This window comes from Pleuronectes platessa, chromosome 4 (genome assembly GCF_947347685.1).
Source record: "Pleuronectes platessa chromosome 4, fPlePla1.1, whole genome shotgun sequence".
NCBI lineage: Eukaryota > Metazoa > Chordata > Actinopteri > Pleuronectiformes > Pleuronectidae > Pleuronectes > Pleuronectes platessa.
The window spans coordinates 5,591,183-5,608,007 of NC_070629.1; the positions used below are offsets into that span (position 1 = coordinate 5,591,183).

Genomic DNA, 16,825 nt, shown 5'->3' on the forward strand with positions numbered 1-16,825 from the left:
CATTAACTTTAGGTGTAATATAATTGACCTTCTAATTTGATCTACTTATGCTAGCATATAGACAGTGTTGGTTAGCTACACAATAAGACTATTCATACTGCTGTGCTTTTTCGTTTCATGTTCATAGTGAATGTCGGAATGTAATATGTAGACAATTTTAAATACGTGTTTTTACCTTGTAAAAGCAAGTACACTCACAGAAATATTTAACCCTAACTTTTAAGATTTATGTAATTTAATTAATAACAAAGTTCCATTTGATTATTTTTTATATTTTGAACATAAACCTACCACATAAACTTTACATGATCCATATGCATCAGTGTAATAAAGCCTATTCATTTGAAATGCATATTCCTCAGGTTTATGTATTCAGTATTAATATAATTTATTGAATTTAAATGCATATTATTCAGGTTATACATTTAGAATACATTAAGTATATTTGTTTGAATTACATAGTAATTAGGTTACCTATTCAAGATGAATAAAGTGTATGTGTTTAAGATACATAACAATTAAGCTTAAATTCAATCAAAATGCATTAGATTTATGTATTTTTATGATTAATATCCATTAATATTTTTCTATTAGGTTACCTATTCAAGATGATTATTGTGTATGTTTTTGAAATACATAACAATTAAGCTTAAATTTAATCATAATGCATTATTTTTATGATTCATATTCAATGGATTTTTTCTATTAGGTTACCTATTCAAGATGATTGTGTATTTGTTTGAAATTCAACAATATCTCAATGATGCATACAATCAGACCACCTTGTTGATTCAACTAATTTATTAACGCTTCTCTTCACACAGACACTGTACTCAGCAGGTAGTGTAGCTCTTCAACCAAGTAATCTACTGCTATAGATGGAACATGAAACATGTTTTGTAATTGCAATAGAACAGAGGCAAGTTAGTATCTGCTCCAACAATGGCAGTAAAGGACCTGCTCTTTTTTCTAGATCTAGAACAAACAAACAAACTACAGGCTCAACAACATTCCTTACATCTGTATCTGCTGGAACGATCGCAGTAATGGGATATGAAAGGACAGAACAAACTCTTCAGGCTCAACAACATTAAACATATAGTAGTAGAACATAGGTCTCTTCCTGTACTTCCTCCTCCCATCACCACCCCACCCCAAAAAAAGAGTCACCTGAGCAATTTGAGTTTCAGTGCTCGTACTTTGGCTGAAGGCTTGGACGATTCCAGGTCCATCAGGATCTTCTGGTAAGCTTCGAATGTATACTTCAAGTTTTTTGGATAGCTCAAATTAAGAGCATAGACCAACCCATAAAGCATTATGCATGCATGGTTGATACTTTGGAGGTTGTTGAGAACTTGGACCCCTTCCAGGACCATACCGACATCTGCAAAGAGTCCACCAGGACCATCATGATCATCACCCTCAGCTTGAACGGTGTAGATTGCCATGGTTGTCCCTGCGACATCTGCCTCGGCCTCACTGCATTCGATGTCCTGAAAGATGGAGAGAACAGAGAACAATGAGCTGTGTCACCCTCACCTTTGACCACCAAATTCTAAGCAGCTCATCATTGAGGCCAAGTGCGTGTTAATTTGACAAAATTCTCTGAAGGCACTGTAGATATAGCGTTCATGAGAATGCGATGGAGTTCAAGGTTACAATGACCTCAAGATCTTTGACTCCCTAAAAGCCTGGAAAACAAAACAAAAAGTCAAGTTATGTATAAATGGAGTTGTACATTCAATGATCATAAACTATTTAAATATGATTAAAAAAAAAGTGGTGTTTGAGCATTGTTGATCACAATGAGGGTTGTGTCAAAGAATCTAGATGCCATTCCTTACCGTGTTTGTGGTAACTGTGCCGTAAAGAATGGCATGTCGTGTCTCATTGCTTAAAATTAATACTCTTACGGTAATCCTTTAATTTAGTGAATATTTAATGGTGCACATGAAACATAAGAGACCAACTTACATGTTCATAGGTTCGTCCTACTCTGAGGCTAAGGTTTTGTGCTTCCTTAAGACGCAAGGATTTCCGGGAAGACAGAAGAGACTGCACTTTATCCAACGAAGCATTTGACCTGCCACAATAAAAATGGAGTCAACAAAACATCCCTTAAAAATATAAAAAATCTGTGAGGTTTATGAAAATATTCAAAGTAACAATACCCAAAAGAGCCAAAGTAGGGTGAAAGGACAGTAGGAAAGAGGCAAACCTACTGCTCCCTCACTCCTACCCTCCACCATCTCTCCTAATCTCCTCTCATAGGGTAAGGTTTACTCCTCCCTCCTATCCAACCCTCTCTCATGCCGTCCTCCCTCTCTCCTAACCTCCTTCTGTTTCCTGTTAGCAAATAGAAGGAACTAATCTCTTCCTATCCTGACCTTCTCTTCCCTAACCCATCAACCCTTGCAAATGCCCCATTCTACTAAATAGAATCAGCCCCAACAGCCAAAACAAAACAAAGTATCCTTACTACTACACTGTTTTATGACTTACCTCTTCACATCCGGCTTTGGCTTTATAGTCTGCCTCAGATCCTCAGCTGCCTTTTGACAGAAAAAACAATAATTATCCCATTATTTCTCTCCACAGATATCAGCCCTAAATACAATACAAGGTATGGTAAAGGATGAAGACAGGAATTGCATTATCTTTGTAAACCTCATTGTTGAAAAAATTGAGAAGTAACAATTTCGCCATACTTTTACACCTTTTTAAAATCCCATGCTTTATGTATGTGTGAAGTTACACTGTGATAGGAGGTAACACACAATAAAGCTATATGTGTGAAGTGTGTGGGAGACAGAGAGAGAGAGAGACAGACCGAGAGGGAGAAGACCTAGGGGAAGAGAGAAAAGGAAGGACGGAGAGACAGAGAGAAGAAGGAGACATAGGGAGATAGTCAGACACAGAAAGGGGGAGGGAGACAGAAAAGAGAGAGTAGGGGGAGACAGACAAAGTGTGGTAGGATAAAGAGAGGGGGGGGGGGGGGGGGGGGGGAGAGAGACAAGTCGATCAATCTTGTGTTGGTTAGAGTTCCAGTCAACATGTCCACTTACTTGCAATAACATCAAGGACGAAAAGAAGGCTTCCCTCTCCCCGATGTTCTTCAGGCGTTGGAGCTCATAAGCTGAGAGTCCACAACATGCATCCTGTTGACCCCACACACACACACACACTCACACACACACATGAGAGTTAAGATGATCAGAATCAAGAATTAAAACCGAACTAACATAATCTGAAAGGCATTTCTTACTAAATAACATTTCCAAAACGGGTGTCAATTACATAACTGCTGCTTTATGAGAACTATCAAGTTTCTGTGTACTCACCTTCGTGTTTGGGGCAGAATTGTTGCTGGCAGATGGGAGACGCTTAGGTGCCAGGACCCGTCTCTTCACCTCAGGCCCCTCCGGACCATTTGGATTTACTTCCTACAAGTGACAGCACTACCACCATTGCCTTGAGGGAATTTCTTACTCAAAACAAACAACCCATTGGACCCAATGACGAACTACTGGTGGTCAAGGTCAATGTGACCTAATGCCCATCCCATTCTCATGAACACCACATGTTATCAGGCGCACCTAGAGGGAAATTAATTACATCTGGCACAAAGGACAGAAAGATGACATACTTACCACGTATTCTTTGACCAATGTGTCCAGGTCTTCACAGAGGTAGATGCTGAGACATCTCAAAACGCAATCACGCCTCACGTTGATGTCTTGATTCTGAAACAAACATTGCATGATTCCATGCTGGTCAGTGTCAGATACACACTAACACGCATGTCAAGCCACTAACATTTCCCTCCTTGACCATCCTGAACTCAACTGGTTTCACTACACTCCATTAAAGCAAAATGTAATTTCAATAAGTTCTCAATAAACAACCAGTCCGGCCCTTGACTTGTACACATTTTTTAATTTTGGCCCATGGCGTATGAGGTTGACACCCCTGGGTTAGACCAAAAAAATACTTACATTCTCCATCTTTGCCATCATGGCTCCGATTTTTTCCCCTGCAGCTCCCCCTTTAGTGTTGAAAACCCTGATCAGGTCGCCGGTCAGGCGGTCCAGTTCCCTCAAAAATGTTAAGGTCAGTGGTACAGTTGTCAGCCGCATAAACTCCAAGTTGATCTGTAAAAGACAACAGAGACAGGACACAGACTTAAACAGGGGCAGCTGTTGCTCAGTTGGTAAAGGGGTCAATCATAGACCGAAGGTCAGAGGTTCAAATCCCGGCTCTGACTGTCCACATGTCAAAGGGTCCTGGAGCAAAGCTAGAGCACTGCACAGCAGCTGGCTGCCGCCATTGAATTGTTAACTGGGTGAATGAGAGAAAGCCATTGTAAAGCACTTAGGTTTGGGTTGGGCTCGACGCTAAGCTTTTTTCCAATTACCAATTACCACATGTGTGACAATGTGTGACATTGAATACACAAGTTACTAAACTTCAGATTCACACTTGCCTCAATGACGTCAAAGAGTGCTGGCCATTTATTGAAAAACTCTGGAATCTTTGGCTCCTGGAGAACCTCCTGTCTCCTGAGGGAGAATGTACGCTGCATCTTTTCCTTGATGAGGGCCTCATCCCTTTTCTTCTTTTTTACCTGAAATGGAATGAAACGTCATTGTCATTATACAGTAAAGATACTTGTATAACGAGATATGATGAGAAACTCTCAGCAATGGTACACAATACAATTGGAAACAGAAGTATTAACAATATGAATAGGGAGTAAGAATATTTTCCAAACTGAGCGTAATAGATAAAGAAAAATGAACTGTGCAAAGTAACCACAAAACAGCTTAAGTGTCCAGTGCTGTGCAAAATGAACTGTTGGGCTGCTTGAGCTGAGCTGGACAGGAAGTATAGTGCAAAAAACATGACGGGTTAAAAGCTCTTATACTGGCCATGCCGTGAACATGGTGTAATCATGGATAGGTAAGATATGTATTGCACATTATACCTCCATCAGTAGAGCCACCCTTTCCATCTCCAAACTGTGTATTGTTTCACCACTAGGGATGTTCGGACAGAAATTTACATCTCCCTTCCTGGGCTTCTTGATGTTGGCTGCTGGAGACTGCTGGCCACTTCGCTTGTTTTTCAGAGAGTTGATGGCAACCTCGGGGTGTCCAGCTCGGCTGAGGAGAAGAACAATGATATTTTTTCAGCACCTTTCACTGACGATCAAAAATTGCTTCACAATTTAAACACAATGGGCTCTATTTTAGTTTTGTCCTTAGCGCCATGTCTTTCATACATTTATGCTGGTGCAAAGTGGCACAAGACCTTAAATGCAAGACTTCTAATCTGTCGGACTGGCATTTACTATCTTGCTCCACCCTCTGCTGGCACAAATATAAAGCATAAGCCTTGGTACTTAGGACAGCAACAAAAAAAGAACCCATTAAATAAAACACAAACCTCAGCTTGGTGCGGAAGTTCATCATTTTTATCTTCAGGTAATGCTTCCAGCCACAGTATCCAGTTCGTGTTGCTTTTTCCAGTAAACATGGATGTGACTGTATCAGAGCCTTTGCCACTTCCTCTAATTGCTCATCCCTTGGGTAAGCTGTGTGCTTTATTATTTCCTCAGCTAGGCCTTCAAGGATATCTGAGCGTACTTTCGGCGTAGGACACAGAACAGTTCCCTGTGCCTTGAACTCATCATTTCCTTTCTGGAGCATAATCTCAGCACAGGATGAGAAGCGGGGCACGACAAAGGGTCTAGGCCAGGGGCAGGACCGGGTCTCAGGCGATGACAAGACGATGGTATCATTGCTGGAGTGGGAGTCTGAATCATTTGGTTCTAATGATGAAGAGCTGTCTTTGGAAGGAGTACCTGGGATTGTGCAGCAGGCATCTTCCGTGAGTGGAGCGGACCTGGTTGTCTCACAAAGCATGTACACCACTTTCAAAGTCCCTTTATCTTCAAGTTCTGATGTTGACAAGAGATTCATGAACTGATTATCCATGTCTTTGTCTTTGTACTGAAGTCTGAACTTCTCAGTCACTTCAAAGAAAGTCTTGATTTTAAGAGCCAAGTCCTCCACAGTTCTTGGTATTCCGGATTCAATGGAGAGTTTTCTTGCATCCTCTTCACCTCCAAAGAGGACTCTGAAGGTTACTCGTGCTGCCATCCTGCTTTGCTAATCTAAGGTGGATACAGAAATACAGAGTAGACAGGTATTAGTCTTGTTATTCAAATATTCAATCACTCAGGCAGAATACATGGTCAGGACACAGTCATTGCCTAGATGTGATGAGGCTAGGACAGCGAGGAGGGTAACAAAGGAAGTTAGTAAAGAGGAGACTAGGAGAGAATAGGAGAGTGAGAAGGTCAGTAGAGAGTGGAGACTAGGAGAGTGAGAAGGTCAGTAGAGTGGAGACTAGGAGAGTGAGAAGGTCAGTAGAGAGTGGAGACTAGGAGAGTGAGAAGGTCAGTAGAGAGCAGACATGAGTACAGAGAAGTACCCACAAAGTTTATGTGGTGGACTAAAACCAAATTTGTTACTGAAGATTTTTACACGGCACTGTAAATTAACTAAATCAAACCTGTAATGACGATGTGTCTCTTCAGGGTCACCATACGTCTGGATCCGACTGTGTAGGCCACAAGTGGACAGTAATCCGTAAGCTCCTCAAGCTGAACAAGGGCAACCTCTCTTCCTGGTGACAATGTCAACTGGAACGCCCCAAAATGGTGCTGATACCAAGCAAAGTATAAACGAACTATGAAGCTCAACTCATCTCTCACTATACATATTTGTATGATCTCTGCAAATTCAGGCATTCCAGCCGTTGACCCACATGCCAAAAACATCCCATTTCTGTAATTGATCCCTTTAGTGGTGACATTCTTTGTGAGATTCACTTGACTGATGTCTGGATACTTCAGTCTGAGAGCCAATACAACCTCCTCATTCAAAACATCAACTGGGACTATGGAGACATTTGTAACTTCCACATTTGATGCACTGAGACTGGATGAATGCAAGTGATAACTGATCAATTGCTGGTGTTTGCTTGCCAGAGTAAGTGCAATATTCCTGAAATTATTTGTGTGTCGAGCTACTTGTTTAAAAAAACTGTGTTTGGCCTCAAACCTTATAGTCCATACACCCACAAGAGGCCCAAAGCACCTGATCAAGTGTGGGTAATGCTCGATATAATGGTGTTTAGGTTTCAGCGTCACACCTGGGATAAGCTCAAGCAACCTGTGTCTGTGCTCAGACACTTTGACATCAAGGTACGCAATGGTCTCGTGCGTGTGAACAGGTGCCACAACCAACTCTACGATTTCCTTCAGGTCTAGTATCACTTGCCAAGCCAGCTCACCCTCTGGTATAAGGTCCCCTATGAGAAATGGAAGGAAACGTATGAGGCACCAATTTTCATGGGAGTTGCCACCTATCGTTTTCCTACTGGAATAGGCAAGTGGTATGATGTGAGGCCGATTTTTTTTGTCACTCCACTTATAAGGAAATTTGAGTATACGCGTGTTAAGAGAATCCAAACTGAAGAACTTCTTCGAGATCAGAATGCTCAAACACAGTGCTAGTTCAAATGGGACAATGCCCTCAAACAAATCGTGTACTATATCTGGGGGGTAGCCTGTGCCGACGTGAAAATGTTGAAGATGTTTAGTTAAAGGGCAAGCTCTCTTCACTCCAAAGCAATTCTTTTGAGTATCCTGTGCAATCTTCAGATGTGCTTCATGTATTTCTTTGGTTCGTAGACAAAAAGCACCTGAATGAACATCCTTTGACTGTATTTCTACTTTCTGAGCAGTACAAAATCGGCAAATATATTGCCCAGAAAAGCTCTCTATGAAACCAGCCAAACCGTGGGCGCCCAAATTATCAGCAATTACACTATGCACTGTTCCTTTGACAAAAGATCCAAGCTTTGGAATGAACACACCATGCTCTTCTAGTGTAACAAGATCATGTAAAAGTGGCTCCAAAATTTTTTCATATCCATATGCCTTTACATCGTCACTCTTACACAAAACTGCCAAATAAATTGAGGTGAGTGCTGAGTGAGAGCCTGGTGCCAAGTTATTCAGAATCCAATATACACTACACAACTTGTGCTTCTTTCGTGACGTGCCCAAAGGATTACACAATTCAAAGTCATCAATGTATAAGGTTAAACAAAGTTTTAAATCATCACTTGAGAGGAACAGGTTTTCCTTGAAGTACACACCATCTCTTATGGAGCGATACTGCTGGTTTTCAGGCTGGTCAGTGTTACTGCTCTGTGTTCTGTGGGTATCAATAACTCTATTCAACACTTCAGTAGAATCAAGTATCTGCTGCAACGATCGCAGTAATGGGATATATTGAAAGGACCTGCAATTTTTTTGATCTAGAACAAACTCTACAGGCTCCACAACATTAAACACTTTTTTTAAGTATTCTTTTCTCTTATAAGCTGTAGAAAGTGCACCACCTTTCCCCAGTGCATTAACCAAAGGATTCGATTTACATAGTAAATCAGCTAATTCATTAACAACAACACCATCAACCTCAATGTCTTTGTTTTTGAAAAAATCTGAGAGCCTGCTCCTAGTTATCGGCACAGACACTGTACTCAGCAGGTAGTGTAGCTCTTCAACCAAGTCATCTACTGCTATAGATGGAACATGAAAAATGTTCTCTAATTTCAATAGAACAGAGGCAAGTTTTTTTTCTACTACTTCAGGAAGGTCCTCTGAATAATCAATATCAGTATCTGCATCGGACTGACTATCATCTATGTTTGCAGAAGATGTGGGCCTATCATCAGGACTAGCAGACTGAACAGTGACCTTAACTACACCTGCCTTAAAATCTGATAGACTGTGGGGATTATGTTTACGATTTTTATGTGACTTAAAAGTACCATATACATGTGTCTGAAATGCACATCCCTCAAACATACAAGTTACATTTTCATACTGTCTAAGATGTTGATAAGTATGACTAAAGTAATCTTTCTCAGTTGAAAGTTCTTCACAACCACACGTCTGACATTTGAATGTAGTTGACTGAGCAACTGCTGTTTCTAGCTTTCTGTGTTCTCGATATATGTGAGTCAAAAGTTTCTTCCAGGTTGTGAATGTGCAAGGACACTCTACATAAATACAGGGATATTTGCATGTGCGGGCATGGTGGAAATGTCTTAGTCTGAAGTGTTTTATTAACTCATACCTTGAGGATAATATAGTGTCACACAATCTGCATGGCCACATAACACAGCACCTGTGAATGAATACAAAGAACAATAAGTCAGTTACAGCATGTTATTAACAACCAAAAAACAAGTTCCACATGGCTACAAAAACATCCGTTTTCAAAGTGCATGTATAATCTACAGCACTACTGAAAAACCCACACACCCAACCTTCTACAAGATCAGAAATTTTAGGCCATTTGTATTTTCTGTTATCAATGAATTTATCCTTTTGACTCAATTTTAGCTTTGATATCTTAAACAATTTTGTGTGAAGGGGGGGAGCGAGGGAGGCGGCAGCGGCGGGGGTTTAGAGCATAGACATCTTATAGATAGACGGAGCATTGGCTCCTGGGACGCGAGAAATACGGCCGCCATCTTGGAGTGGTAATGATTTAACATTACCGTACAATTGGTATAATTAGTATTGAATAATAAAACACGCCAAACCATGTGGCCTTTATCATAGCTACACGTATGACAAAAAAACACATGAAAATCAGTGGTATTCAGTGAGGTATGATTAATTAAATGCGCTGACAGTTCATTGCTCCAGCCAAACGGATTACACTGAGTGGAGCGGATGACCACTCCAAAATGGCGGCCCCGCGTCTCGTCAGCGCCAGTAGGCGGTAGCATTCGATGCTCCGTCTATCGTATACGATGTATATGGTTTAGAGCAGGGGTATTCAACTAAAATTTAAAGAGGTCCAGTTTGAGAAAATTTCTTGAAGCAAAGGTCCGGAAGATCATAATTTCTAACTATTTAGTGTGATATATATTTAAGTAGCCTAGTAGTTGTATCAGCAACTGCATGTACTCAATACCTGACTTTCAAATCAAATGAATTCAGTACGATTCAAAAACTTTTTGACAATATTTATTATCATGTAACATAGAACTGAACATATATGTATTGCAGGAGTATATCATTAACTAAATAAAAGTAGGACTGCATTTCGAAATAAATAATAAATAAATAATAAATAAAAATGTGCAAATAAAGTGCTTAACTTCAGAAAAATAAAATAAATGAAGCAAAAGCTTGAAATTCCCTTTTTCTGTTTCACAAATTGACTTAACAGTCTCAACCAATTTCACAGATGATAACAATTGAACAGTTTTAGAATGACTGACTTCCGCTTTTAATAGGGCTACTTTCCTCAGAGCTGAGAAAGCTGTCTCTGAGACCATTTGGAGCCAGAAAGTGGAAGGGTCAGTTCTTGCAAACTGCTCTTGCAGGGCCACATCTGCTTGGAGATCAACCAATTGCATCTGGAGAAGCCCAGCGTTCACCCATTTAAAGTGCTGTGTGACTTCCTTTGAGAACCCCCTGACATCTGTGATGAGAAATGGGTTCTGAATGAACATGGTGAGCGGCTGTCCAAAGCTGAAGCTGTCAAAACGGTTGCTAAAGTTAACAATCAGCTTATCAATAAAGCCAACAAACGCAGACACATCTCTCTGTCCCTGAACCTGTTCCTGAACTGCTGGGAAGTGTGCACAGTCTCCCTGCAGGTCTTCCTTGAACACCTCAAGTTTCCTCTGAAAGGAGCGGACAGCTGTCATCAGTTCACAAATTGAATTGTCCTTGCCCTGTAGCCTCAAATTCAGTTCCTTCAGATGCGAAGTGATATCAACCAAAAATGCCACATTATCCATCTGTTTCTCATTTTCTAAAAAGAGAGAAAACTGTGTTGCCTTCTTCTTCTGCGCTCTAACACCCTGCCTTTACTGAGCCATCTCACATTATTGTGCAGCAAAAGGTCATCAGCATCGGCATCAACTTCTCTAAGGAATTCCCTTAGCATGCGATGCTGGTAGGAAGAGGATGCCCTGAGAAAATTGATCATTTTCATCATTGTGTTCATCACCTCAGCATGTTCATCTGACAGGGAGGCGCAGAGGACAGATTGGTGAATAATACAATGGTAACCTATGAGCTCAGGATTGTCCTCTTTCAGTCTTGCTACAGCTCCTTTCTCTCTCCCTATCATTGCAGGGGCTCCATCTGTGGTAATTGAAACCACTTGTTGTGGATGTATCCCTCTCTTTTTTAACATTTCCTTAACAGCCAGGTAGATGTCTTCACCTCTTGTACTGGTCTGAAGGGGAGTGAAACCTAACAGGTCTTCACAGAACGCTTTCTGGTCGGTGCTGAAAAACCTGACATACCAACAGCTGAGCACTGTCACACACGTCAATGGACTCATCCACGGCTAAGCCTACACACGGTGCCTTCTTCATGGCTTCATCTAGCTTGGTTAGAACATCCTCAGTTAATAGTTCACTTCTCTTTGTGGCAGATGAGGCTGACATGGGTATTTGCTTTATTTTATCACAAACCTGTTGTTGTTGTTTTCCGTCAAAAGTGTTTCGGCAACTGCACTCATGCATTCTTTGATAACCCCTCCATCAGTAAATGGCTTTTTGTGTTGACCCAAAATCCAAGCAACTCTGAGGGAACACTCATGAGCACGTTGTTGGGCAGTGAATGAGTGGCTCAGGATCCTGGTGGACTGGACATATTGGGCTCTGAGACCACTTATTTTCTGTGATCTCACTTCAGATTTAGGTGGGTATGTTTGTTCAAAACCTTTATGTTTTGTCTCATAATGGCGTTTCACATTGGCACTTTTAATAAGTGCCACAGTCTCTGAACATATGAGACACACTGGTTTAGTGCTCCCAGTGGGAAGAATGAACAGAAATGAGTCTGTCCATTCCGGATTGAATGCTCTATTTTCGCTGTCCACTTTTCTTTTTTTGGAGAGCGACATGTGTATCTTATGTTTTCTCCGGCTCACTCCTGTTTCTCTCCTTCTTTCCGGCTCACTCCTGTTTTTTTTTCTTTTCTCCGTCTCACTCCTGCTTATTTCCTTTTCTCCCTCTCACTCCTGCTTCTCTCCTTCTCTCCGTCTCACTCCTGCTTCTTTCCTTTTCTCCCTCTCACTCCTGCTTCTCTCCTTCTCTCCGTCTCACTCCTGCTTCTTTCCTTTTCTCCCTCTCACTCCTGCTTCTCTCCTTCTTTCCGGCTCACTCCTGTTTTTTTTTCTTTTCTCCGTCTCACTCCTGCTTCTTTACTTTTCTCCGTCTCACTCCTGCTTCTTCACTTTTCTCCGTCTCACTCCTGCTTCTTTACTTTTCTCCGTCTCACTCCTGCTTCTCTCCTTCTCTCCGTCTCACTCCTGTGTCTCTCCTTCTCTCCGTCTCACTCCTGCTTCTTTACTTTTCTCCGTCTCACTCCTGCTTCTTTCCTTCTCTCCGACTCACTCCTTTGTTTCTCTCTACCTGTACCGCTATCTTTCCTTTTCTTTCTACCGTATTTTCGTGTCTTACTTGCCTCTAACTCTGTCATCTGTCGGCAGCGTCGCAATGTTTACCGCCGTGAATGCACAGACTTGATTGGCTGAGTAGTATCACATGGGATGGCTTTACTCGCATGCAATTGGTCAATGCGCTTCCTCATCCGCTAAACCACTACCGTAATAACTACAAAAGCTGCGCCTGTTAGAAAAAACGGAAGCTCCGCTAAACCACTACCGTAATGACTACAAAAGCTGGCTGTAGGTCCGGGTCCGTATGGGACGGCTTCTGGGTCCGGACCCGGACCGCGGTCCGCCAGTTAGTGACCCCTGGTTTAGAGGGTTCTAGACCAGACCGGATTGCTTCTGGTGTGAACGACATAATCGGTTAATATGTGCCCCGAAAGGAAAATGGCGGCGCTTCGCGGCTATTCGCTTCCACGTCCGGTGTGTCCCTTCCATTCAGATACCCGAAAAGTTTTGAATGAAATATATTTCAATTCGCCAATCATTGATCATTTTTCCTACTCCACATCGTGGATGAATAATACATCCATGCTCCGCATACAGCACGAAGTTTAGTGAATTGCTAGCTACGTTAGCTAGCGAGTGCCAGCACATGAGGTAAATTAGTAGGCCTCAAGATAAAACTGCTTACAGTCATCACGAATTCCGCAGATTTGATCATTAGTGAATTGATATTAATGTAAAACTGCACGAATAATACACAGATTGATGTAAGAATACAAAGGATGACTCGGATTACTCACCATTACACCTGAGCTGGGAAGATGGCGTCCAGTGGAAAACGAGGGTGTCATTTCCTGTTCCGCTTCACTTACCGGTAGCCTTAATTGTATGCGCACCAATCCCATACATTTTAAGTAAAAGAATCGTGTTTGTTTCACAGCTTTGATTATTTAAACCATTTTATTATGTATTAAGTAATTACATTTAATATATTTTAGAATTGACAGAATTACACAGATTATAATTAATTTCAATACATACATTTAAAAAATATTTAATTTAAATAAAATCTAATAGATGTATATGCATAAATATAAACTCTACCATGATTCATTTCTGTGAGTGTAATCAATTTTTTTTTTTGCAGTTATTGACTTTCAAAATGCTATGCCAGGTCTGTGCTCGTCAATGTGCCACTTTGTTGGCATATATTAGGCACATGAGAATTCATAGAAATATTCCAAACTCAACTTTAAAGTGTGCCCTGCCCAACTGCAAATTAACATTTCGTACATTTGCAGCATTTAAATCCCATGTGTACAGACATCATAAAATAGACCAAATTCGACCAAGATTGTCTGGTGCAACGGAGTTAACAGTTTATATTCTCATCTAAAAATGCACATTAAAGAGGGAAACAATGTTGCTTGTCCATTCAGACAATGTCAGAAGCATTTTCAAGTATTATCAACATTCACATCACATATGTCTAGAAAACATAGACACAGTTCTGAGGAAAGTCTGGTTGACTCTGTTGTGGGGACTTCAGTAAATCATGGCACCTACCAAGAGAGCAATGAAAGAGACCAACATAATATGTACCATAGTGTGCCTAGTGATGTCAGCGATGAGCCTATAGATGTGTGCCCAGAAAATGCTGATTCTGCACAGTTTTTGAAAAATGTTGCTCTGTTTTACCTTAAACTACAAGCTAAGTTATTGCTTCCATCCTCTGTTATTCAGACAATTCTTGAAGATTTTCAAGATATTCATGACATCAGCCAGTCACACTTACTTTTCAAACTGAAAAAAGTTGCTTGCACTTGAGGTTCCAGAAGCTGATATAGCCACTGTCATTGATGTCCTGAAAACTGAAGATCTTTTGAGAGCTTATAATACTAATACTCTTAAAACTGATCAAAGAAGAAAAAACGTGTTCAAGAATGTTTAACTATGTTGAACCAGTGCCCATTTGCCTGGGACAGAATGTGGCAGGCAAAGAATGTTTTGCTCAATATATCCCACTTAAACAAACAATTGAATCTCTCTTTCATTGTGAATCTGTGAGGGAGCAATACAATCAAGTACACTCGCATGACCCATCTGAAGATGTTCTTCGAGATGTATGGGATGGCACAAATGTTAGAGAAAACTTGTTGTTCAAGACAGAGGCCTCATCACTTGGTTTGATTCTATATCAGGATGCATTTGAAGTGGTACATCCTTTGGGGTCGTGCAAGAAAAAACACAAGATACTTGCAGTGTATCTTACTCTTGCAGACATTATGCCACATAACAGGTCAAGCACTGATCATATGCAACTTGTGCTTCTTTGTAAGGAACAGGATTACAAATATTTTGGTCAAGACTTAGTCTTTGGTCCCCTTGTCAAAGACCTAAAGAATCTTGAAGTCAGTGGCATTGACTTGCCTGATGGAGCAGTCTACAAAGGAACTGTGTGTGCCATTGCAGGTGATAACCTAGGTTCACACAATATTGGGGGCTTTGTTGAGAATTTCAGCAGGAGTATTAATTTCTGCAGATAGTGAAATTGACAGAAAAACTTTTCAGGCAAATCCTCTTTCCAAGGGTACTAACCGGACAGCACAGTCGTACAGAGATCATGTTCAGAGATGCACAGATGGGGATTCCACTGTCAGCTGAGGTGTTAAATTTGACAATGAGCTGTCTTATTTTTATGTATGTCAGCCAGGATTACCTCCTTGCCTTGGTCATGATCTTTTTGAAGGTATTGTTTCATCTGATCTGGCATTGTACATCAAGCATCTCATCAAAGTAGACAAACAGTTTACTTATATTAAGCTGAATAAACCAATTCCATTATCTTGGCAATGATGCCAACAACAAACCTTGTGAGGTTAATCCAGAGAGTGATAAACTTGGTGGGCACACTGTGCAAAACTGGTGCTTGCTCAGAATGTTGCCAGTCTTGATTGGAGAGAAAATAGGAAGTCCAGGTCAGAACCAAATATGGCAACTGGTTTTACAACTCAGGGAGATTGTGGAATTAATCTGCACCAGCCATTTCCATTGGTCAGATAGCATATTTAAGAGTTATCATTGATGAGTATTTGTATTTTAGATGGCATATGTTTCCTGATCACCCATTAAAGCCCAAGCATCCTTATATCTGTCATTATCCAGACCTTATTGTGCAGTTTGGGCCACTCATTCGTCTATGGACATTAAGATTTGAGAGTAAACATTCATACTTTAAACAGTGTGCAAGAAAATTGCATATCTTTAAGAACCTTTCTTCAACTCTTGCAGAGAGGCATCAGCTTCTTCAGGCTTTTCTGAGTGCTGGCAACTTTTTCCCACCAACTGTTGTAGCAGAGAGGGGTACAGAGTTTTTCTTTGGGGACTACAATGACAACATCAGAGCATCAGTTGCACACTGCACTTTTGAGCTGGAAAACACTCTCATAACCAATGATGTGACTGTAAAGGGTACAAAATACAAAAAAAACATGTTCATTCTGATTGATGGTGTTGATGAGGGGCTCATTGTTGGAAAAATCCAAGTAATACTCATCCACAGAGATTCAGATATACATTTTATTGCTGAGAAATATCTGGCTGTGCGTCTTCCTGATTTAGGTGCTCATTGCCTTACACAAAGTCAGAAAAGCTACTGCTGTGTTAAGCAAGAAAATCTGCTGGACTACTATCCCTTGCCTGAATACACTGTTGATGGCGTTGCATTAATAGTTCTCCACCATTCTTTTATCACAGTGTAGGTCAATGTCTACTTTAGAGGAAGACATCTGGGGCATCATCCTCAAGGCATTGCCAAATCTCTCTGAAGAGACTAAATCTAGGCTTGAAAGTTCAGGTTTAGAATCAAAAGAAGACCTGGAATATGTACAGCAGGAAGACCTGACTGACCTCTTGCCTGTTATTCAGCTTCGGAAGCTGTTGAAGGCATTTAAATCAGGTAAGTCAAATTTGTCTTAATGTGATGTACAAGGCTTGAAATATATGCTAGGTCCCAGCTAATGCTGGGACATTCTGGCTATGTGCAAAAGTTTTTCTTTAATTCTACAAGCCACTTTGTCTGGTTACCATATTTGACAGTCATTCACTAATGCATTATTTTTCTTGTTGCCAGAGACAGAGATGGTCACTCTGGATCTTCAAATCATTCCAAACCCCACAACACTGTCCAGCCCATCACCACTTGGAAGCTGCTCCCCACAGTCCAGTGCATCATCACCAGCAGCTATATCGTCCTCATCAGACAAGAGCAGCCCAAGCAACAGATTACACATATCCAAAACATGGCCAGAAAA

At 40.9% G+C, this 16,825-nt stretch overlaps 1 protein-coding gene across 5 annotated transcripts; it reads right to left on the reverse strand.

Moving 5' to 3' along the window:
• Positions 1–783: 783 nt before the first annotated feature.
• On the reverse strand, positions 784–9,266 carry LOC128438350 (uncharacterized). Of its 5 annotated transcripts, XM_053420901.1 has the most exons (13): positions 9,216–9,239; positions 7,219–7,377; positions 6,577–6,727; positions 5,446–6,175; positions 4,985–5,162; positions 4,484–4,624; positions 3,996–4,151; positions 3,651–3,743; positions 3,342–3,443; positions 3,066–3,158; positions 2,503–2,552; positions 1,975–2,083; positions 784–1,493 (listed from the first exon to the last, which is right to left on the reverse strand). In XM_053420901.1, exons 4-13 carry the CDS (start codon positions 6,159–6,161, stop codon positions 1,167–1,169), a joined length of 1,965 nt encoding a protein of 654 aa, XP_053276876.1. In that variant the 5' UTR covers positions 6,162–6,175; positions 6,577–6,727; positions 7,219–7,377; positions 9,216–9,239; the 3' UTR covers positions 784–1,166. The 5 variants fall into 5 exon arrangements, with proteins under 5 accessions (XP_053276876.1, XP_053276874.1, XP_053276875.1 ...); XM_053420899.1 differs by lacking the exon at positions 7,219–7,377 and having other exon boundaries at positions 9,216–9,266; XM_053420900.1 differs by lacking the exon at positions 9,216–9,239 and having other exon boundaries at positions 7,219–8,434.
• Between the last annotated feature and the right edge of the window lie 7,559 nt (positions 9,267–16,825).

Bases quoted from the DNA above. Each gene is read 5' to 3' on its own strand.
- LOC128438350 (XM_053420899.1), bottom strand. From the start codon at position 6,161: ATGGCAGCACGAGTAACCTTCAGAGTCCTCTTTGGAGGTGAAGAGGAT. The intron at 4,625-4,984 runs GTATAATGTGCA...ATTCCATTTCAG, and splicing joins GGGTGGCTCTACTGATGGAG to GTAAAAAAGAAGAAAAGGGA. The intron at 2,084-2,502 runs GTAAGTCATAAA...TTATTGTGGCAG, and splicing joins CCAAAGCCGGATGTGAAGAG to GTCAAATGCTTCGTTGGATA.